Genomic DNA, 24040 nt, shown 5'->3' with positions numbered 1-24040 from the left:
AAGTCTAAACCGTTGGGACCCCCTCGGAGGCAGAATACCGTCCATTGTAGTGAACAGGAAGTACATCATCTTGTGATGTGTATTTCTTACACACAAATAGATTATTCATTCCAACTCCAAAGCAAATGAATCTCTTCACAATTGGGATCAAATAAAGTGTCTTTGTAAACTTCCAATTGCACTTATGTAACAGAAGGAGATTTATGGTTCATCACGGTATGCTTTATCAGCTTAATTAGATGTCAAAGCAATAAAAATGGAAACATTAATCAATACAGCTAACAAAATTGAAACCATACATCAAAATTTCAAACTCAGTGGAACTACAATCAAATCTGATTATGGGGCCAGATCTCCTATGGTGAATGCCCTATGAGTTAGATGTGCCTAATGGCGCTTCTTTTTACCGCCTTTATTCTTGCCATGGTTCTTTTGCTTTCCTTTCTTTCCCCCTTTATTACCACCCTTACCACCCATGTGTTTACTAGATTCAGTATCTCTTGATGGCCCCGGACGTAACAGATGCTTCACATCAAGTACACCATTTCTAAAATGACCTTCGCTTGACTTCAGCACCCTATCTTCAGGCTTGCGTCTCTCGGTTGCTCTTTTAGGGCCAGCAAACTTCGCCCCAAATCGTCCAAGAATTGCCCTCTATAAGATAAAAGTTATCAGTGAAGTCCCGCCTGTCTTGCAACGAATGATTATAAAAGCGAAGAAATCAATCACCTCTTCTTGCATTTTCTGTTCTCTTTCCTTTTGTCTCTTCATGGGCACTCGAGCTACACTTAGTGGTAGTCTCTGCTTCTTAGAAGCCTGTTAACAGGAAAAGCATGAATGAATATTAAACAAAGATATTTTTGTAGCCTTAGGAACATAAAATATTTAAGTGCCTTCATGGAGGCATGCATTTTGAGTTCATACCTTTCCACCTAAAGAAACAACCCTTTTGTTCTCTAGCTCCTTCCTCTCTTTCCATGACATATGCGAGGAACCTAAAATGGCAGAACATCTAAGTGAACCAAAAACTACGACATTTGAGGAAAATTCTGTTACATCACAAGCAAATAATAACAATATATACTAAAGCAACAACAGAAGGTCACAAAATGTCCAGACAATGAGATTGGATTCAATAGAAACATATAGGCGTTAAGTTCAATTAAACAACTTCAAGTTTAATCATCTGGGTTTTGGTATGCTTAACACATTGTTTATATGTCTACACACACACCAACCCTTAACTAGCCTATGTGGGAAACAATACAGCTACAAGTAGTCAAGTACAGGTAGTGGTGAAAATTTTGGAGCTGAAAATCGGAAAAGATTTTATGAACAAAGCCATCTAGCAGAAGTATACCTCAATTTCCTAGACAAAAAAATTTCGGCCTTTGAGACCTAATCACTATAATCCCAATCTCTGAGTCTCCCAAATCCCAAATTCAATTATAATTTTTTTTTTTTTAAAAAAAAACTTACATGCTGTTTTACTTCATACGGTTGTCTATTATACGATTCAAACTCTTAAAGACTGAATATTTACGGTCTCAGCATACAAATTTACTAACGATTTTTAAAGGAAAAAAATACCAAGAAATTCGATGTCTTTCATAATCTTCCTGAAGTCCATCTCTTCATCCTTCGTCTCCATATCTCTTCTTTGCTTATTTTTGTGCATTTTCTCTTTTCCCGCTTCTGACGCCCAATTGCTTTGCAGTTGCACAACCCTGCTTTAATTATTTGTAAAACCCTAAACCAATTGAAACTTGAAACCGCCTGCAGCAGAAGAACCGAAGGAGAGAAAGGTTAAGCTACTTTTGCGCATATGGCCTACTGAGTACTCGTTTTCAAATAACTAGCACTTTTTTAATAAACGTTTTGACCAAAATACCCTTAAAACAGAATAAAATCCCATTGCGGAACCTCCTCTTTTTATTTCGTTTAACGAGATATGAATTACATACAAATCATCTTATTTCTTCTCTTTATTTCAAAGAGGTATGGAAGTATTTTCTTGAGGCAATGTACAAAACCGTTCATGAATTAGAACCTTCTCTTGATTTAGTTTATAATTAAGATATATAATGCGTTTGGAAATGAGGTTGGGCAGCCGTAGCTTTTAAGCTACATCACTGAAGTGTTTGGTAAACACTAGCTACTGTATCTTGTAAGTTATGTTAATATGATTTTTCACTTGTATAATAGAAAATTTATTATATCTTTAATAATTTTATTAAAATTATTATTTAAAATTTATATTTACTACATATTATTAATTTTTATTTCATAGTCACAATTTTTTTTTCATAACTATAACTTAAAAGTTACATCACCTCAATTTCAAACACACCCATAATTTCGTACTCTTATTCTTGATTTTCAGCCATATAACTTGACTTTTTAATTTTAATTTTTTTTACCTCAAAAATCACTTGAGTAATAACCAAATTCCTTTTTCAACATTATGATTGCATTTTCTTAAAGTCGTTTACTGATATGATTAGTTATAATATTAAATTGGAGTTAGCGGTTCGTAAATCAAGTATAAATTGACGGGCGCTGATTGGGAGAAGCTAATCAGCTCAGAGTTCACCATACCACCACTCCATACTCCATATCATCTTATGAACATTTTATCTTTTATGTTCCAACAAGCAGTTATAATCTGAGGATCAAAACCACGACCCGTAATGCAAAGATTTTGAGAGCAAAGATGTGATACAAAAAATGAAAGCACCTCTAGAATCTCTTATTCAAATGAAATGAACTAGAATCTCTTATTCAAATGAAATGAAGTTTTGTTTTGATTTTCATATCTACCATTTCACCCCAACTTGTCATCAATCCACATCAAATAAAAGATTTTACAATGAAATTACACTGCACCAGACCACCCTATGAACAAAGAAAGATCTCCAGTTTAGAAATGTCACAACCAAAATGAAAATAAAAAAAAAAAAAAAATCCCACGTCCCCTTTCTGGATTGTGCCACCGCTAACAAAAATTTCCTTACACATGAATGAAGAAATGAAGCTGTACATATAAATATAATCTGCAGAGATTGGAACATATGAAAATGCAATATTGGACGGTGATGAAGAAACAAATATTCCAGACATGATGTCTTATTGGAAAGAATCTGATCTAGTTTTTGAGATGGTAAATGGTAGAAGAATTTGACCTTTCCGAGTGGGATTTTTCTTTTTTGGTTCGAAGGGATGGTAATAATGTTATCACAAGAATGAGGCTCTACCATAATACCTGATGAGGGAAAAGCAAGTTGAAGAAGAATTCGAGGATGAGTTTTCAAGCTCCGGGCATGGTTCCGGGAACACAGACTCTGAGGATCCATGAATATTTGAACACTCCCAAGAATTGTATGAGCCAGGATTGATCAATAGGGAAATATTTGATAGGCATATATTGGCGAAGGGAGCTTCTTGAATTCCTGTGAAGTTTCCCGCTATAGTAATGTTGGTGCCAATGATGTCTTTGAAAGTGATTTGATCTATAGCTGGGAGTGCATCAGGGTCAAAGTCGTCATCGGGGTGGGACCCACAATTGCCACAGGCACCAAATGCCACATTGATGTTATATAACTCAGCATCTGATATGACTATTTGTTTGATATAACCACCTCTGCCCTTAGTTGTTCTGAACTCAATACCATTTAATGAGTCGTATAGATGAATCTTCTCCACTTGCACATTAGATATGCCACCAGACATTTCGCTACCAAAGGCAACTGAAGAACCGGAAGATGATTGAAGAAGGACCCGTCTGATGTGTACATCTGTGGTTGGTCTGCCATAAGCAATGCCGTATTCGTCCCAACCACTCTTTAGAGAAATAGCATCATGCCCCATGGCGATGATGCAGTCCTCGATGCAGACATTATCTGAAGAATCTGAAAACACAATGAGAAAGCATGAGACAGCAAAATCCTGCCACATAATTATTTCCTTACAAGTTTGATACACCAGGAAGGTATAAACAAGTTGAAAGATATGGCTATCCAGTTTGGTTATAATAAATGCAAACCGTAACCTAATTTGATCCTTAGCATAAATGTTAACATCAACATTCACTCAATTCAACATATGTGAGTGAAGCCTGCCTGTATATAGTGTATATGGTTATGCCATATACACTAGCGACAGTAACCCACTTTATTGCCAGATTTCTACTGTATTGCACTAAACCACCACAAAACGTATAGAGGTTATAATTTCAAAGTTAACAGAAAGGCACAAAATGATTAGCAGAATATATTATAGATGGATAACAGCTTAAGGAATCTAATCAGTTTTCACAAACCTGGAACTATGCCAACAGTATATGGCGATTCTGGTGGAGCGTGGACTGATATATTTTGAATGTGTACATTGCTGCATCACATACCTCTGATTATTAAGAAATCAGTTTGAAGTTCAAAGCATAGGAATTGGAAACCCCATCATTCTAGTCAACATACCTGCAGTAGACTGGATGTATGTTATATGCTGGGGCGTTCAAGAATGTAAGATTGGAGACCACTACATTTTCTGATGATATAAATTCGACCAGATGAGGACGGCTGTAATTTAAGGACTGAGAACTGAACCAATCCCACCAAACAGAGCCCTGACCATCAATCGTTCCATTGTCACCTGGCAGAACATAGGATAATTCATAAGAGAAATTCAACTAGGACTGCAATGAATAAAACACCAAACAAAATTAGAGGTAAACATACCTGTTACTACCACATCGCGTAGCATATACCCATTTATCAAACTTTTATATCTTCTTCCAGGAAGTTCAATCCCTCGACCATATGAGGGTAAGGGATCCACAACGTCCCAGTGAGATGGATTCTAAGCAGGGAGGGAAAAGTGTATGAAAATGAAAGGCCAACCAAATAACTCAAGCTTATTTTGTAACAACAGAAGCATTTTACTACACAGAAGTTCATGATGATGCAAAAAAAAAAAAAAAAAAAAAGGAAAGTACCTGAGATCCAAGAATGACAGCACCCTTTTCCAAGAAGAGGGTGAGGTGGCTGGTAAGATTGAAACTTCCAGTGAGCCACTTTCCCGAAGGAACATACAGCTGTGCCCCTCCTTTGTCGGCAAAGGACTTGAGATAAAAAATGGCATTCTGAAAGGCAAGTGTGTTCAACGTTTTCCCATCACCAACAGCACCAAACTCAGTAATTGACACACTATGCGGTCTTGGGTCTAATGTAGGTTGATCATCACATTGTCCATCACTTACTTCTCCATTGATTAAGATAGCACTGCACAATGCCAGCAGCAGAAGCAATGCCACCTGCAACAAAGCAACCAACAAAAAAATAAATAAACCAACAAGGGCAGTCCAATCTCAGCATAATTTCAAACACACACAAACTCCATTAACAAGATTAAGAGGAATTAGCATATGATTGTGTACCAGATAGATCACATAATTGCACAAGACACAAGTTTGACTATACTGTGAAAGCCGAACAATCTACTTTTAGTAAAACGGCAAGAGAGCAAATGGTGAGCGAATCATCGGTTGCTAGAACCAATAAGGCACCAAAACTATAATTTGGTAACTCCAAAAGAAAGCTGGAAACAGCTTCGTGAAAAGTTAAAAGGATAGATTCCAATGAAAGCAAAGCAAAACAAAACTGTTTTCAAAAGCACAGCGAACAAAGAGCAACAAAGAATTCCAGAACGCAAGAATATTAAAACCATTCAAAATCAAAAAAGCCAAGAAGAAGAAAAAAAAAAACACACATCATCCCCATCAAGCATCACTTTCATGTGAAACTTAAGATTGAATTTCACTCCATAATAGCAAAATCTAAGAATCCCACATTGGAAAAAAAAAAGATTCAAGTTCTGGAAACAACTAAGAACAACGAAATAAAAAAACAATCAAGTTTCCACCAAAGGAACCTGATTTGGCAATTAAAAGCGAAAAAATAGAAATGAAAATGGAAAACGTACTTACTGGCATCTTCATGAGTCGCAAGCTTCAGCAAACAGTGGACGAAAGAGACAAGAAGAGAACAGTGAGAAGCCAAAAACACCAAACTGCAAAAAAGAAAAAGAAAGAAAGAAAGAAGAGGAGGAGGAGGAGGAGGAGGAGCAGGAGAAGAAGAAGAAGACGAAGAGAAGCACCACAAAAACTTAAACAGCTTTTGTGCAAAGAATGTATACCATGGAGCATTAATTATATATGAATGACACAAAAAAAAAAAATAACTAAACCCATAAGTTAATTTTTATTTGACTCTTAAAATAATTATATGGTAAGCAAAATAAATACACACTAATGCACTTACACTGTTGGAAATGACAGCTCCCCATGCAAATCAAACATGGTAAGTGCAAAGAGAGAATAAGGGAATTAATAATTAAAAGAATTAATTGCCACTAAATAATACTAATTGTCAATTTAAAAACAACTTCCCCTTTTTATTTCAATATGATTGTTAACGTCTCTCGCCGACAAATTTGTTTGAAACGGCCCTTCATCAGTGTGTCTGTGGGCTGTCCTTGTACTGTTCATAACATTACTAAAACTTTGAGCAGTTACTTATGTTGAGATTTCATTACTGACCGGACACAAAATAAGCTGAGCAGTGATAACTCGACACGTGGGTGTACCAAAGCTTGGTGAAACAGCGGCTGCCCATTTGGACACGTAGGAGGACTCGGGCGGTGGTGGTATGGAGATTTGGTGGAACCCAGGGTGACTGGGGGGTGAACAAGAATAAAATAAGTGAAGATAGTGCATGGGGTATTGAGACCGCATGTGGGTTGACAGGGAGGAGTAGGGCTTACGGCGGGGCCCACGTCAATCATGGCCAAATTGCTAGCCTGGCATCAATCACTTGACAGAGCATTACACAACAAAGACTCAAAGAAAGGGGATTATAAAAGGAGAAAGGGAAAGAGAGAGGGAGTAGTTCGATTTATTCGGGCATCATTTATTTTATCATATATATATGCTTTGTTTTGTTAATGGAACCCCAAAAAAATTACATGATTTGGTAAGTAATTTCACCTTCAAATGGCGACTAATCGTTGATATTATAACATGGGCAACTCATCCGGAATATGGCAGATTCAATTATGTACCGGCTACATTCAATTATGCAGCGGCTCAATTCAATTATGTAGTGTCGTGTGAATGGTATTGACAGGAAAACCACACCATACGACAATTTTTGCACGCTATTATTGTATGAGCAACTCGTTTATTATATGTGATTTAAGTATGCACAAATAATGCGATTTTGTGACAATGAATGGAGGGGGGAGCCTAAAGTTGAAAATATAAGTAGGCCCTTTACAAAGCCTATCCTTGCTGTTGAAGTTGTAAATTAATTAAAACGCCGTGTAAACAGTCCCTATTGTTGAAGTTTTTAGATTAATTAAACAATAGACAATATTGCACGCTATTAAACTTGTTTAGAATTGAGGTTGGGCAATTGTAACTTAAAAGATACAACATTATTTAAGTGGTTGATAAAAATTATCTGTTATATCTTGAAATGTATGCTAACATGATTTTTTACTTATATAATGAAAAATTTATTATATTTTTTATAATTTTATTAAAATATTATGTAAACATTATATTTACTATATACTATATATCAATTTTTATTTTATAATTACAATTTTTTTCTATAATAATTGTAGCTTTTATGTTGCAGCACTTTAATTCTAAATACGACCATAATATGAAAAATGGTTGATGGTTACTCTTGTTTATGATTGGGTTCGCTCACCAAATTTAGACTTCACCAGTGAAATTTCTAGAAAGTGGGTCTATAGGATCTTATAATATAAATGAACTTTTATTTCAATTTCGATTTGCAGCGCTGGAATGGGCATGACCAACGTGCAAATGCAGTGCATGGTTCACGGAATCAAAGCAGCGAAATGCTCTCTCGTGATTGGAATCAAACTTCATGCATTCTCTTGAAAACTATAGCATGCTTTGGTCCGTAGTGGAAACTACAGCTGGTTTAGACCCAAAAATATACTTACCCTTTTTGTATAGAGCCCCGCAGATTTTCAAAACAAATCCGCGACTCTGATTTTATAATTTGAATATGAAATTTGGTTGATTCGATTGTTCCTTTTTGGCCGTAAGTAATGCGCAATATTGATAAGGGAAAAAGGATAGACAGCTAGATTCTTACAATTTTTTATTATTTAAAAAAAAAAGACTTTTATATATTCTTTTGAGAAATATAATAGATGTTTAGACTCCATTCTGTTAGTGAATTTCATTTATCCCCTCTTAAGATTATTTATTATAGTGACAATTAAGATTAATGAATTATAATGTAACAAAATTCATGGACAAAAGGTAGCTCATGTGTCTATTTCTAAAACAGTTTGAGACTTATAAAATAGCGAGGCGGCTATAGTCTTGAATTTTGATCTGGGTTGTTGCTTTGGATGCTTCTATGCCAACTTTCAGAATTGTGCCGCTAAAGCAGCCATGACTTGGACAACTTTTGGACACCAGAGATTTTTTTACTGTACTTTTTGAATTTGGTATCTAAAAATTTAATCCCCAACTGCTAAAAATAGTATTGTAGTTGCCAACTTTCTCTGACCTTTCAATTAGAACTCCGAATTTTATACAACATATATATATATATATAATATATCCTCAAGCCTAGCATGTAATCATCGCGCAAAGAGAAGATGATTTTAGTTAAGATGCAACATAAAAGAAGAGCTTAGGTTACAATGGCAACGTGGGGGCAGATTAAGCAAAAAGGTATATATGCAGCAGCACGCAGTGTGAATGGTTAAAGTGATCTTGACGTTTGAATAATGCAAAATTGACAGCAGCAGAAGCAATGTTCATCGAAGATGAAGAATAGCAGTCAGAACACAAAAGCAAAAGTCATCGTTGCTATTTTGGTGATAAGGATTGATTAAGCTTTCCTTATTAGATAATGATCCTTCTCTTTGGTAGGTGACCAACAATTCTTTGCCAGTTGTATCTCCTTGATCTCTAAGTCTGACTTTGATACAAGATTGTAATGGTGATAAAAGTGGTAACTTGGCCACATAACTTCAGTATCTATCAAATTGAAAATAATGATTTAATTACATTAAAGTGTAGATTCCCCCTAATTTGCCACCTATACCATCGGAGGATGGTAAAATATTTTTCTCCTCCATCGAGAGGCCAACAGTTCGAGAAATCAGAATTCTTTCGTGATTCGACTTTTTCTCAAGAAAAATTTTGGTGATTGTTTTGCTGGTAGATTAAATATTTATATAAAAGTAGGGAAAAAAATCCTTTTCATTCCTAGGGTTTCATATAATAGCTCATTTCATCCTTGTTTTTTAAACAATAGTCTAAAATATCATTCTCGTTAACTCATCGTTAGTTAAATGCCATTTGTTAGTAATTTGTTGAGGGCAAAAAAGGATTTTCCATTAAAGAGAAAATTAGAAAAAATAAATAAAACTTGACATATAACTAAAACTAATTTTTATCTAATCCCGCTAAATAAGAAATACCATTTCAAGCAATTGTTTTGCACTTCTCTCTATATTTGGCAGCATGAAAGTCCTATAAACCCTAGATCTAAGTACAAAAAATAATCACAAGTTTTATGTTCATATAAGTATACTCTCTAATTGCATTGTGAGCCGACTTTGGGAGACAGTGGTAAGGACTACGAGAGATAATAATGGTCAAAGAAAAGTGGTGGGAAAGTTCAAAATAAAAATTGATTGAAGATTAAGAATATGTTCAGCACATGCAAGCAAATAAAAGTTAGATGTATTTTTTAGTTTTTCTTCTAATGATTTAAAGATATTGTGTTAATTACAATTTGTTGCTTAGGCTATATCAAACTATTTCATCGTTGATTTTATTTAAAATAAATTAATAATTTTTGCATATTTTGTAGTGTTATTTAATTGTGTAAAAAATTATTTTAACATAGTTTGTATCACTTTAATTAAAAAAAAATCATATTTTACCCTCAATGAATTACTAGTTAACAACAGTAGACGGTGAATTGGCGTAAGGATGTTTTGACCTATTATTTAAAGAGTGGGGATGAAATAGACTATTACATAAAATCTTAAGTATGAAAAGGATTTTTTTTTTCCTAAAAGTAGTTAAATCCCGACAATACATTTATTATTAATAGACAGACGACGCAAGCATTTTAAAAGTTTAGAAATATTTAAATCCTATGAGGATCTTACTTCAAATTTAGATTTTTTTTAAGAGATTCATTTCTCTATTGTATATATGTTTAGTTGTGAGGTAAGAGTAAAATATTTGACTGGTAGAGTAAAATATTTGACTATATATGCTCAATTAACCCATTGGGTAGGATTGTAAAAGTTTAGACTTTTGGTACACTCGCGATCCTAACATAGATGCATGACTTGAAAATGTTGGAATTGGAAAAATGAAATGATGATTAAATTATTTGGGACGAAAGTCTTATTTACGCAAGCATGGACATGGCAAGCATAACAATGATGGTATTCTTATTAGATTATGGACCATCCATGAATACTCTTAAGTCAATATGGTTCCACAACGAGAGAGTGAGTGGTATACATGTACCAAGTAACTCGAGCCGGCTTGGGATACTTGAAAAATTGCAGGCCATGCATTCATCTACTTGAGAGATACAATTCACAGAATATATATACACACACACATATATACTTGGAATGTTTAAGGGGCCGCGGCTGGAACTGAAGGGATAGATATTGTATTATATTGAGCAGATTCGTTATCAAATAGAAAAATATTCCAATCCAATCTAATAATAAAGAGAAGCATCCAAAGCAGCCAGACTATTAAACCATATGTGCCGCGTACGTGCAGCTCAGAAGAACACAAGAAAACACCCCCTGGAATTGTGGTTTTGTCTGTGTATTATTTATTTTATTAGTATGCAAAGCAAGAGCGAGACCGTATGAATACCATGATGAAATCAAATCATCAGCAGTTTCAGCTTAAGGATTGAGGGACTGACATAGCTAAAGCAACTTCTCTAGCCAAGTACATATAGCCTCTGATCCCCACCATGTGGCTGCCTTGTTCGAATCTTGGTTTGTTCAACAAATACAATATACTGGGAAATAGGAGTACTAAGCGGCGATGACAGTTTGAATCAAGTGAGACAGTACACAGAAGCAGAAAATGTTAAAAGGGAAAGAGTTAAAAGGACTTTTTAACAAATGGACACTTAAGCAATTTTCTTATTTAGTCACTAAATTGTTTAATAATCTTCACATTTTTGGTTGATCTTGATCTTGGATAGACAAGACAGTGTTCATGTTCCTATTTAATATTTCCAACTTTTTTTGACTTTTTGATTAGAAAGAGAGAGCCCAGCAGTTCCTGTAAATGACAGATGAGCTCTGCTGTGCAGATGATTTTAGCACGGAAGCAATTATCCGAACTAGCAGCAGTAATAGTACTGGTTTTAACTGGAAGCGTCATAAGCACAGATCAACCCTAGGGTTAGGGTTGGTCTGAGAACCCCATGCATTATATCACCTCATCAACAAAATCAGAACAGAGAGCTATTGATGGTTGAATTGGAATATATGTCATTATGTCTCATGTCTGACGTCATGTCTGGTACTGTAAAATCACTTGTCTGGTGTGCATTCTACATACCTTTTAACAGTTTTGGTGTACGTTCTAAATAACTTTCACAGTTTCACTTGATGGGCTTGTTGCTGGCCTTATGCATCATCCTATTAATCCTTAAGGGATATGACAAAATTCCAAAAAAAACAAAAATTGATATCATCTTAGCATCATATTAACGCATCTAAAATCTACCTATCCAACCTGAGGCACCGGTAAAGGGCAGAGGAAAATGACAAAGAGCAAATCAAATTCTAGGATTCTTAAACACGAGAACCTCCAAGAGAACCAAAGAAACCTTCAATTCTCTAATGGCTACCAAATAGCAATTAATGAACAGATAGCGACTAAAAACAAATAATTATAAATCTACGCAACTACGATAGCCGATTCACCCAGCAAGGAAAAATAGCGTCCTTTCATTATTTTCATTATTTGATGAGTAGTTAGAAACAATATTTTTTTTTTTTAATTTTGAATGGAAAAAAAATATTAAATTTCCTACCTGAGCAAGCCCTTGTGTCCCAAATCAAATTTAAAAGTTATTAACTATGAGTATATAGTGTGTTTGATCAGCACCGTCCCTTGTGGTCTAAAGTACATGAAATGCAGATACATACATATTAGTATATTACAGAACCGGTTACTCGAGAAACAATTAGACATCACATTTATCAGAGAAATCAATGAATAATATACATGAAAATTATCTTACTCTAACTAATTTTCCTAAGTTGCACACTTTTGATTAGAAAACTATAGAAGGCCAACCTACTAGTGTACATGGATGATAATATACAAATCTTTCAAAGATGAAACTTCATCTTTGGAACTGCTCAGGTGTAGGATTGTTAGTGGCAGACGATGTTACAGTTCTGCAGTTGTCTGTTCCATTATCAACAGGAACAGCTACTCCCCACTTTCTCTCAGTCTCTGAAGGCTCTATAACTTTAACAGATCCATCCGTCAGCCCAACAGCCAATTGATTTGGCTCCTGAGGGTGTGACGTAACAACTAGCGGGAACACAGTTTGGCTGCTGCATTATAGAACATAGAGATTAGTAACAGATGTTGTCCTAAGATGGTACACAGGGTGGTGGTAGCCATGGGAAACCATGCAAGCAATGCTTGAAATACCTGTTTGGCGATGCCTGGGACATGTATGCTGATGGGGCAATACGACATCTTAGCCTCAAACTATCAGCATCAAATACTCCAATGCTCCCATCAGTGAAAGTAGCATAAATTAGTTGGCTGTTACAGGAATATGCCGCAGAAGAAATGGGCGAAGAAAGTACATCTTGTGGCACCCACTGCAAAGTGGAAAAAAAAATTTACCAACTTATCGCCAACAAACATAATTACATATCTAAGAAGTTGATTTCCACCTGCCGAATGCATTCCATCTTGGAACCATCATAAATTGCTAGCTGTGTTTCATGGTTCACCAACAAGCGGACTTGATCAGAGTGAAACTGCACTCGAGTTTCACCAACAGGCAGCTTTCCGGCAGGCAGTTGAATTGCAATAGATTTCCTCTTTTCCCACGTATCAGTGTTCCAGAAGATTAGCTGCAAAAAGCATCCATTAAAACAAGACCAAGAACTTCAGGGGCAGGCAAGAAGTTGATATTATATATAAAAAGAGGTAAAAAGTAGCATGTTCAGCACACCTGAGCATCAGAACCTGATGAAACCAGGATGTTAAGGTTGGTGGAAAATGCTAAACCAGTAATGTGCTTCTGGTGACCTTTTAGTTTTGTTTTAACCTAACAGTAACAGAGCAGCTCACTTACATTGGAGCAGTTGAAAAATCGACTCAACAACAAAAAGAAAATGCTTAAAGTAATCACCTCATCCACCCTAACATTGTAAATTTGGATGGTTGAATCTTCCATCCCAATTGCTATTATGTTATTATCTTGAGGATGAAATGCTAGGAAAGTTGAAGCTGGCGGAGGTGACATAAAAGTTGTCATCACCTAGAAAGCAATACAATTCTCTAAATTACATAATCAATGACATCAAAATCCACTATATCTTCACTTTCATAACAAAGTTGTCGGTCACAATGGAAACAATAATACACCTGTCTGTGTCAGCAAGCATTTGCAAGGGGTTTGCAAATTTACCTTGAAGTTCATCATATTAAACAACGAAACTTTTCCTCCACCGGCAGACATGACATATGAGTCATTTTTTGAGAGTGCTACGCACGGAACCACATCTTCGGCATTCTCTGGGACATCATTGGTCATAAGAAGACCATTGCTTGGTTGCCAGTGCTGTGGGGCAACAGCTGCAGTTGCCTTTAAACCCACAAATAAGCTAGAAATCTCAGCAACAAAACTTTGCTCCATATATTGAATGTTAACCAGAATACATAGACAGACACATTACAAAAATAAAAACAATCAAATGTATGCATGCACATGTCCTTATCTGCGAGTATAGACCCCTCACCTTTCCACTAGGATTCAGTTCAGTGCGGTTCCATTTCCATAGCTTCTGAACCCCATTTGACCAAAGGGCAAGAATGCCAATACCAGAATTTGTGTAAAGCAGTCGAGCAACCTTCATAACAACGATGAGTTTAAATACAAAAAGATTAATGGCTTGAAACAGATATTTCGCATCGATAAGAATAAACTTTTTGGGGGGGGGGGGGAAGGACATAAAAATTTACTGAAATAAAACCTTGCTAGCAGAATCAGTGCTCTCTGGCATAGCGACAACTCGACATTGAAGAGGATCAACAATCTCAGTAAGTTCCCAAGGTTTGGTTTTATCAGAAATATCCTCCAGATTTCTGGGTTTTTCTATGCCTCTAGCCGCAGAATCAGCTCCATTCTAACATGGATACTTTTCAAGTCATACAACAGTACAAAACATAGTCCCACACACCAAAGAAAAAGATGTCCAGGTAGAAATGCTGGTCAATTCTTTTAAATGAAAAACAATACTTCGATACTTCAAGTTCATGTGTCAATCAATTGCCAATGAAAATTTTCAAGTAATTTTACTGTAAATTTCCCCCCAAAAAAAAAAGAAAATTAAACTTGGTAATTTATTTTCCATACAAGGATAGTACTAGGCCTGGCAGGAGAGCTTCTGTCCACACGTTCCACTTTACTTAAGACTGGAGTGATAGTTGTAACCACAGCTGAACCAGGCACCTGATTCGCAAACAAACAACAAACCAATATAAACGAAAGTGCAAATTAAATCAGAATAATCCAGGTAGCTTGAAGGGCAAAGATAAAAACCTTCATCTCAGTGCTTGCTCTCGATGTCTCATAAGCTCGAGTCTCAATTGCTCTTAAGGCTCTCAGACCATCAGCATTTGCAAGGATCTTGATTCCCTGGTCTGCTGTAGTAACGACAAGCAGATTTCCTTCCTTGTTGAATCTCAAGCGAGGAAGACTCTGAAGTAATAGAAATAATGATATCAGACAACACAAGCAAAATTGGAGCCATCTGCCAGTCAAACTATGAAAAACACAAAGGAAATTGAAGACAGATGGTCAAGTTGCCAACCGGTAGTCCACCCTCAGCTTCTGTACTTGTGAGCATATTTACATTGTCCATATCCCAAAACTTAATCTGGTTATCTTCACCAGCAGCCAGAATGCGATTTCTTGTTGTATCAAATTGCACTACACCAGCAGATTTCTTTCTGAAGCCGATATAAGTCCTCTTTAGAGCTCCTTCACTTTCATTCCATTCAACCAAGTGAGAATCCCCTTCTTTACTTGTTCCACAAGAGAATAACCTGAGTTTTGAAAGAGGATGGTTAAATCTCATACATGACCCACTAGAAACACAAGCCTACCTAAAAGCTTCCTGTTGCATAAATATGTAGCTAATCTTTCACTTACCTACTCCCATCAGCACTATAGAGCATTGTGGTGCACCACAACCCAGGAGCATCATAGTCAACCCTGGAGCCCACATTATCATACAGCCAAGCCTTAATTTTCCCATCAACGGCAGTTGAAAATATAAACTGCAACGATTTAGAGAATGTTACAAATTCATAGCAAAAAAATGTTCAGCATATGAAGAACATCATCAGTCTCGTCCTACAGTAACTATACCATGCTTAAAATCAATTGCTTCTAATCATGGTGTTAATATGAAACCCAATTTATAAAACAAGGTATGGAACACAATCGAAAGAGCATGAAACAAGGACCACTATAACATGGCTCATGACCATTACCTCTTTCATTTCCCTCCACATTACTATCCCCATAATAGCTAGTGAGCATAGAACAGGACACATGGTAACAAATTAATAGTGGAATCACTATTCCAACATTATCTATCTATTCAAATCTTGCAGAAGAAGAATTTAGAGAATAAAGTCATACAAAAAGACGACAGATGGTACTTCTCCCAGTTTCAACACATCTGAACTTAAACTGCATAATTCCTCAACTGGTAGCCTCAACTGTAGTAAAACTTATAATACCTTTCTATTCTAAAAACTACCTCATCCATACCAAATTTGTGCACCGATTTTCAATTGTTGTAATAAAAATCATTATTATTATTTTTTTCTTAGAAAAATGTCTTACATGAATATTTTCCTTCTGGTGGGGACAAACAGAATAAACCGGTGCCTCGTGGCCTTCGAACTGAAAGAGTTTTCTTCCAGACAAATCCCAAACCTGTAATAATTATTCAATAACTCAGCTGAAAAGGAAAAGCTAATACAAGTGTAAATGAAAAATGAATTCACGAAGTGTTTTATTTTTATTTTTTTTGATAGGCACAGAGTGTTTTATTTGACCCCACCCTTATCAACTTATCATCTCCACAGGTCACTATACAGAGTTGCTTGTTTGGATAAGAGAATGCTAAGTCATTCACACCACCTACATGAGCGTCAATCTGCCAAAATGTAGAAGCTAAAATCATTTTACGGTTGCAAATAATTTCTTTTAGAAAAGGCAGCCAAAAGTAAACAAAACATGCCTCCAAACTTTGGCATAGATCATTAGATCCTTGATAAGTGTACAGATGGATCAGATGCTTTGTAAATGCAACTCCTGCACCCCAAAAGAAAAAAAAAGTTGTAAAAGAGTAAAATAATATAGCAAATTATATATATATATGTGTGTGTGTGTGTGTGTGTGTGTGTTGCTGCACATACCAATAAAATTCCCATCTGGACTCCATGCCACACGGCTGACAGATATCGATGAATCTTTGACAATAGCAGCCTGTAAAAGAAACTCGATTACATATAGCAAATACTAATACTTTATCGGAATTCAAGCAGGGCCACAGCATCGGAAAGCATACCAACTTCAATTATCCAATCAGAAGGAAATTACCACTTCAATAATTTGACATTCAGCTTTAGTTTTCAAGAAAAATTTTCTTAACGAGAAACAGACTAGGATAGACAAATGACAGTAACCAGTGACGCCATAACTTATCCTTTTCAACTAATTTAATCTAGAGATTAATACTCGAAAAAGAATGACATGACATAAATTTAGGCCAAATACAAATCAGTTTATTTAAAAATTTTGAATATGAGAAGCATGATTTGAAATATTTTGGTTAACTGATCAGATAACAACCTGTAACATCATAGAACAGTTTGACATATCCCATATCTTGAATGGCTTGGAAACCAGCCTCTCACGCAGCCCCACATCCCATAGTGTAATTTCACCATCTCCACAACCAACTGCCCATGAAAATTTGAACCCAGTCAGTCAAAAAAGTCAAGCTGCAGAGCGCCTAAATTAAAACTGGTAGAATCAAACAGTTGACTGGCATAGAAGGTTAGCATCCAACCTACCGACAAGTAATGTGTGATGAAAAGGATGGAAATCCATGCTTACAACAGAGGAACCCTGATGCATGGTACAAGCTACAGCTCTTGGTAGGTCGTCGAGTGACCATGTGGCTTGTTGAGAAGGAACAGGATATGTAGCCTGAAAAATTAAAATTAAACTCAAAAGCAGTAGCTTTTAACCTAGAAAACAAAAACAAAGCATGATAACTCATAACTTCATGCAATGTACATAGATTTTGCAAGAATACCTCATCAACAGACTGTGAAGCCCGCAAACGTTTCTTTAGTTGCTCATGATCAGAGCTTGGATAATCAATCATTCCAAGTGTATTTGAAGGTGCTCTTGGATGTTTCAAAACAGAAACTGTTGTAATGGATAGTACATGATGTCAGGAATATCAAGTTAAAAGCTTATACGGTAGAGTTGATTATCTGGCAGAATATTTCATTTAAAAGAAAGAATCATAGGTAATAACTGTTTGACATCAACTCTTTTTTGTCATGACATTATCTCAACAATTGCGGTGTTCTGAAACAACTAGAATACCTTGATTTGGTTGAACAGGCAACGATGAAGCAGCGACAACGGATGATTGAATTGATGAGGAAGGGTTGGCATTCATCATCCATCCTGCTAACGCATTAGCATTAGCAGCAGCCGCAGCTGGTGGAAATGGCTGTATAATAACCCCGAAAGGAAATATCTCAAGCTCAGAAAAAGATGATACATGTTCTTACATTGATAACTTGAAAAAAAAAAGTGAAGATTTTGATCATACTACTGCATGAGCCCCAAGTGGAGCATAAGTTGCAGGCTTAGCAACAGCTGCAACTGGAAGAGTGACAGGAGTTGGTGCACGAGCCCCATTTGGAGGTGAACAACTGTGGTCTACGAATAAGGTTTTGATGTCAGGATTGGGCCTTGGGTTTTTACATAGCTGGTGCTGCCAGTTCAGACTGCAAACACCATATATCACCACGTGAGCAAAAATACTTAAATTGGTTCCAGTCACATTGTCAATGACATGAACACCAACACATAAATACCAAGATGGAAACCCAATAATGAAGATTTAAAAGCATTGAAGTTCTACCTTTGATTTATCAAAGTTCGGAGACGTGATGTCTTCAAAGATGGGAAAACAAGCTTGTCCCGGAACAGGGGATTCGCTTCTATCAGTTTTTTCAGCTCCACCAACATAATGGTCCGAGCTGATCTAGTATCACCATACTTCGATAACTGCTCATTCTCCCTGCATTAACCCCCAACTTCTCAGTTCTATATTCTTTTTCTCTTCAAATTCCAAGCAGCTAAAAAACCAAAATCAAATTACCTGAAGTTCTCTAGAGTCAAAAGCTGTGTAATTTCCTTGAACAATTCTTCATTAAATGTAGAGAAAACCTTCAAATCCTTCACTAAAATCTCAACAGCCTTCGGCCTGTCATGCCTGACCAAAATTTCAAAAAACAAAAATTACAAACAAACCACAAAATCCAAAAACAAAAGATCGACGTGACAAATTTTTCCATCAGATTTCTCAACTTGTGCATTATAGTTTAATTTTTTAAGCAACTTTACAAATGCAAACCAAAACGTGAGAAACCACCAAAACTGCCGCCGCAGTTTTTTTTTTTAAAGTTTTTTTCAAATACAAAATAACTAAAAAATAAAGTACCTGTCAAGAGCTTCTAGATACTTCTGTTTTCTGATCTCGAAAAAAATCTTCATGGAGTAACGATTATCGTCAACTTTAGTGAATCCAGAGAGGTACTTTTCAATTTCATCCCATTCTCCAGCTAAAGCTTTTTCTTCAAAATATTTCATGTTGAAGAAAAAGCCTGACTCTTGCTCCAATCTAAATCAAATATTCAAATCAGTGACATCACGACCGTCAAAGCTCAATCAAACGGTTATATAAACAAGATATATTTTTTAAAAAAAAGAGCTTATTACCTGTGTACAGACTCCTTGAATTTCTCTTCGTCGAGAAATTGAAGAATTAGAAACACCAATTCTCTGCTTAAAGACGACATTTTTAGCTCGAAAATGAAACGTATGCAGGAAACGAAATAGATTAAATCATTAAACGGTGAGTCTTAGTTTAGAATTTAAGCCTTATGAAGAGAAGAGAGGTTGAGGACAGAAAACGACGGCGTCTTTTCTCTTAGGCGATTGATTTCTAGGGTTTGCATTTCCATGCTTCGCTTTCAACGAGAACAGTCATGAGAAGAAAGAAAGAAAAGGCGAAAAAAGCTGCCAAAAGAAAAAGATAAAGAAGAGAGAGAGTGTGCGTGAGAGATGACTTGTTCTCACTTTCTTCGATGCGTTTTGCAGTGTCTTTGTTTCTCACCGACCTATCAGTGATAAGTTACCTAACGTATCAGTGGAATGATAAGTTATCAGATCTCATGGCGGCCTGATCAGGCAAGTGCGCGTTGCCTGTGGGGCTGTGTTCCTGTGTGATGAGTATATTTTCGCACGAAAATGGAGGTGAAAGAATAAAATAATATGTGACTCCCTAGTTTTTGTACAATAATAAAACAAGAATATAGTTTGAATATTATTTCACTAATCTTCTTACAATGATGCGTCAATAACGAGGCTTCAAAGAATTAGAGAATAAATGGTGGTTCAAGTCACTTGATAAGCTTCAAAGCTTGTTAATGGAATTGTATTATCACGTAATGAGCTTTAAACATTTAACTTTTGGGTCCGGCTATCTTCAAACTGCTTTAAGATAGAGCACTCATTCATAATCACACGATCAAAGTTATAATGAGTTTTTTACAATTTATCATTTTGAGTGTGTGGTTAAAATTCGTACTCCACTATAAATCAACTCCAACATAGTCGTAGCCTTAACTTTTTTATTTATTATATTTTATTAACACATTGGGTTTAGGTGATTGATTATTATTATTAGTTGATTAAATTTAAGAATATGAAAAGAATCATGTGTAATTTCATTGGCCTATAATATGTCTTTGTTGTTTTTTATATTTAAGAAAAATAAAAGAAAATTTTGTAATTTTAAATCTTAGAAGACGAAGTACACATATTTAAGTATGGACGTTCATATCAGTAGCCATATAGTTTTAACATAATTACTATTTTCATATTATAAGTATTTGGTGATTTTCTTTTTTAAATAAAGTTCTTCAAAAGATACAATAGACAAAATTGTCATCTAAGAAATCAATTATGATTGGATATCCTAATTCTAAAAGATTTAATTGAGGAAGATGGAAAGATAATTATCATGACTATAGTAAAAAAACCAAATTCGTGAAGAAGTTATTTCAAACAATCATAGATGATTGAAGAATAGATGGCCTCTTAAATTAATAAAATAAAAATATTTCCAATTAAAATGAAAAAGACAAAAACACTTAAAAAATTTCATCTAAATGCGTCGAATTGTATAATGCAAGTAATTCTTTCTATTTACCTCAATAACAAAACATTAAAATATCGCAGCTGTGTTAATTAATTTCAAACTATATCATTATATATGGTTTTTATAAAAGACAGGGACTTAGATGTTATTACTCCGAATAGAATGATACTTGTTGTGGTGCTTACGTGGTGAGTTTTTAGTCGCTAATGGAGGATGCGGGGTGTGAGAGGGGAAGTAGAGAAACGTGGCAGCGAAACTAGAAAGTGATTGCGGAATCGAAGCTGGGAACTCAAGTCTATTTTGAATACAAGTACTAACGTCCACCACGTCATGTCGCCTTGTCGGAAGATTACGTGGCGTTCTGTCTTGCGGAGTTTTCTTTAATATTGTAAATTTTTTTTTTATCATAATGTAATGGTCAAATCTCCTAAAATTTTACTTTTCAACTCTAGAATATTTTTAAAATATCAATAAGTCCGTTGAAATTTTTTTTGTTTAAATATTATTTTCTAGAAGGGAAAACTATGGACAAAAACTTAATCAATATTTCCCAATATTTAAATTTGTAACTAGGTAAATAAATTTATTTAATCCTAAAATAAGTTTATCTAAAAGTAGATAACCACGATAAAAAATATAATAAAAATTCTTAAGTATAAAATGAATTATTCAAATAGAAGAATGTACTTAGAGATTCAAATATTGAAACTCTTATTGTCCAAAATAAATGGTTATTAATACTACCCTTTTCGACCGGTCCTAATATATACTCCATAAAGAATTGTATCATTGCTTTATAATTGTATTATTACTTTTATTATAGATCAAAGTTGTCCCATGTGATATTTCCAAATTTCAAGGTCACTATTCTTGATGGCTGAATCGAATGACAAATTTTATAAACGTTTTGAGCAAAACGATTTGATTGTAGTCATTTTCTAGATGATGTCCTCGCTCCTCACATGACCAAGCAACCACATTATAATAAAAGACACTCACAAATTGATCATCATATTCAATTTCAATTGTTAATGCACTTTATCTTCCAACCAATCTTACCCACGACCCAACTACATTTGTTTTCCTTGCTGCCAAACATTAAGACTTTTAGAAAAATATAATATAAGGTTCGATAATGCCTTCTCATTTACAAATATTTTTCCTGTAGAAGCCAAGGTAATTAATAAATAAAATATTACCTTAGTGTTATACCATTAGGTGTTAGGTTGTTGAAAAACAATAAAAATGCCAACTAAGCTCATACTTGATTTCTATTTTAATTCCTTAATGATGTATATTTAGGAAATTCTATAGTAAAAAAAGTGCATATTCAAGTACTTTATATATAACTGTATAGAAAATTGAGTTGTTATTAAATTATTAGAAAGAGCCTATCTTTTTTTTTTTTGTAAAATTAAGAAAGTATTTTATCAAAACTTATATAGTCATAAAATTTATTTTTTTACGACATTAATGAAGTCCTCTAGTCTGTGGTCTGTGTTCATTAGCTTTGTGTTGATCAAAGCTAATCCAAAATTTAATGGCAATATTATCAGTAAATTTTTAATGGAATGTTAAGGGGGAAAAAAAAAACAATTGTGGAGCCAATTTTTGTTATCATTAACTTTTGAATACAAGTGAATAAATTAGTTTTTTTTTTAATAGATGCCAAATATGATTGGCCCAGTTCATTCTGAAACCCCAAGACCGAAGTCAATCTCGAAGTTGAACTGAATAGGTTTCGTCTGATGTAGGCTTGGCAGTGGATCGGGTCGGGTTCAGGCCATGTCAAGTCCTAACGTTACCCTTAAAAAGTTGACTCTTATGTCTTATCGAATCATCATTGGGCTCGAGTTTTATCTAAGTTTAGCCATAATTTTTTTTACTTTTTTATTTTTAACTTTTAAAGTATGACTCATATTATCCATTCTTTATTAGTATTGTACCTTTTTTATGTTAAAATTGGTTGCAGGGAATTTAATAAACTAATTTTATTTTAGCTTTAACAAGAATATAACATGTAACAATTAAAACAAATTAACAGAAAAACCAAACTAACAACACAAAAAAAAAACAAATACAAAATAACTAAATTAATACAAAATAAAGATAAATATACTTAAGGTATGGTTATGACAGTATGTGGTTTGGTGCTCTAATAACTTCTAAGTTTTATTTTTGTAAAAAGTTAATTTAAGGTTTAGGATCAATGAGGGCATTTTGGTAAGGCCATAACCCTAACTCGAATGTCATTGGGTCCTAATTTATTGAACCTTCATCTAACTCTTAGGGTATATTTGATTGAAGGATTAAAAGTGGGGATTGAACTCTTTTTTTTTAAATTTTTTTTTATCATATTCTCATGTTTGGTGTTGTCAAGAATATTAGGATTTAGTTATTTTGGGCCCACAAGATCATCTCAAATTTGTAAAGGAAATTATCCTAAGGGGGCCATGAGATTAGTTATTATTGGATTATATTGATAACTCAATTAAACATAATAATTTATAAATATTAAACTTATAGTAATATGTGATAAATGTAATAAAAAATATTGATTTTAATAATGTAAATAATAAATTATACTAAAAATATTATTAATTTCACATTAAATTAAAATTCATTTTAATTTACTTTATTATTAAATATTTTTATAATTTCATATTTACATTATAAATTAATATTAAAAATATAAAATTTTATAAATAATAGATTATTGAATAAAAAATAATATAAATATCATAAATATATTTAACAAAATAAAATAAAAATTATACAAATTATGATTTATATTTCACTAATATCAATGAGGTAGATTTGTATAATTAATGATACAAAATTTTAGTTTATAATAATAATAATAATTTGAAAATTATAATATTATAATATAAGGCATGATTATTTATAATTTAATCCAATATTACACCAAATACAATATAATATTATATATAATATAGTATTATCTAATTCACTCCTATCTTATCAAATCCGATTCAATCCAATCCAATCCAATCTAGCTACCAAACGAGCGCTTAATCTTTAAAATCTGGACTAAAGTCCTAAAAATTAAGATACAATCAATTAGACCAAAGACCGGATCGGATTTTTTGCCATATTTACTCTCCCTCCCATGAGAAATGAGAAGTGAGTCAAATCTTTGCTTTTCATGTGTGCCAATAGACAA

At 34.4% G+C, this 24040-nt stretch overlaps 3 protein-coding genes across 4 annotated transcripts; all 3 read right to left on the bottom strand.

Moving 5' to 3' along the window:
* Window positions 1-147: 147 nt before the first annotated feature.
* On the bottom strand, window positions 148-1811 carry LOC102623976 (uncharacterized). Its single transcript, XM_006488953.4, has 4 exons — window positions 1591-1811; window positions 925-995; window positions 730-816; window positions 148-654 (listed from the first exon to the last, which is right to left on the bottom strand). Exons 1-4 carry the CDS (start codon window positions 1676-1678, stop codon window positions 388-390), a joined length of 513 nt encoding a protein of 170 aa, XP_006489016.1. The 5' UTR covers window positions 1679-1811; the 3' UTR covers window positions 148-387.
* A 912-nt stretch (window positions 1812-2723) lies between these two features.
* Window positions 2724-6535, bottom strand: LOC102624542 (probable polygalacturonase). The gene is made up of 6 exons (XM_006488955.3): window positions 5984-6535; window positions 4994-5311; window positions 4737-4857; window positions 4476-4650; window positions 4319-4389; window positions 2724-3908 (listed from the first exon to the last, which is right to left on the bottom strand). The coding sequence occupies exons 1-6, from the start codon at window positions 5993-5995 to the stop codon at window positions 3235-3237; spliced, it is 1371 nt and encodes a 456-aa protein (XP_006489018.1). The 5' UTR covers window positions 5996-6535; the 3' UTR covers window positions 2724-3234.
* A 5694-nt stretch (window positions 6536-12229) lies between these two features.
* On the bottom strand, window positions 12230-19758 carry LOC102624824 (topless-related protein 2). 2 transcript variants are annotated; one of them, XM_006488956.4, is made up of 25 exons: window positions 19413-19758; window positions 19135-19314; window positions 18793-18906; window positions 18553-18711; window positions 18238-18415; window positions 18006-18135; window positions 17707-17822; window positions 17462-17597; window positions 17238-17347; window positions 16802-16871; window positions 16624-16697; window positions 16444-16539; window positions 16224-16316; window positions 15522-15649; window positions 15181-15415; window positions 14910-15068; window positions 14724-14819; window positions 14341-14493; window positions 14107-14217; window positions 13776-13952; window positions 13497-13625; window positions 13317-13412; window positions 13033-13215; window positions 12782-12957; window positions 12230-12678 (listed from the first exon to the last, which is right to left on the bottom strand). In XM_006488956.4, the coding sequence occupies exons 1-25, from the start codon at window positions 19490-19492 to the stop codon at window positions 12465-12467; spliced, it is 3393 nt and encodes a 1130-aa protein (XP_006489019.1). In that variant the 5' UTR covers window positions 19493-19758; the 3' UTR covers window positions 12230-12464. The 2 variants fall into 2 exon arrangements, with proteins under 2 accessions (XP_006489019.1, XP_024958294.1); XM_025102526.2 differs by having other exon boundaries at window positions 12230-12681; window positions 19413-19757.
* Between the last annotated feature and the right edge of the window lie 4282 nt (window positions 19759-24040).

This window comes from Citrus sinensis, chromosome 1 (genome assembly GCF_022201045.2).
Source record: "Citrus sinensis cultivar Valencia sweet orange chromosome 1, DVS_A1.0, whole genome shotgun sequence".
In the NCBI taxonomy this organism is placed as follows: domain Eukaryota; kingdom Viridiplantae; phylum Streptophyta; class Magnoliopsida; order Sapindales; family Rutaceae; genus Citrus; species Citrus sinensis.
This window is presented reverse-complemented; position numbering and strand designations above follow the sequence as displayed.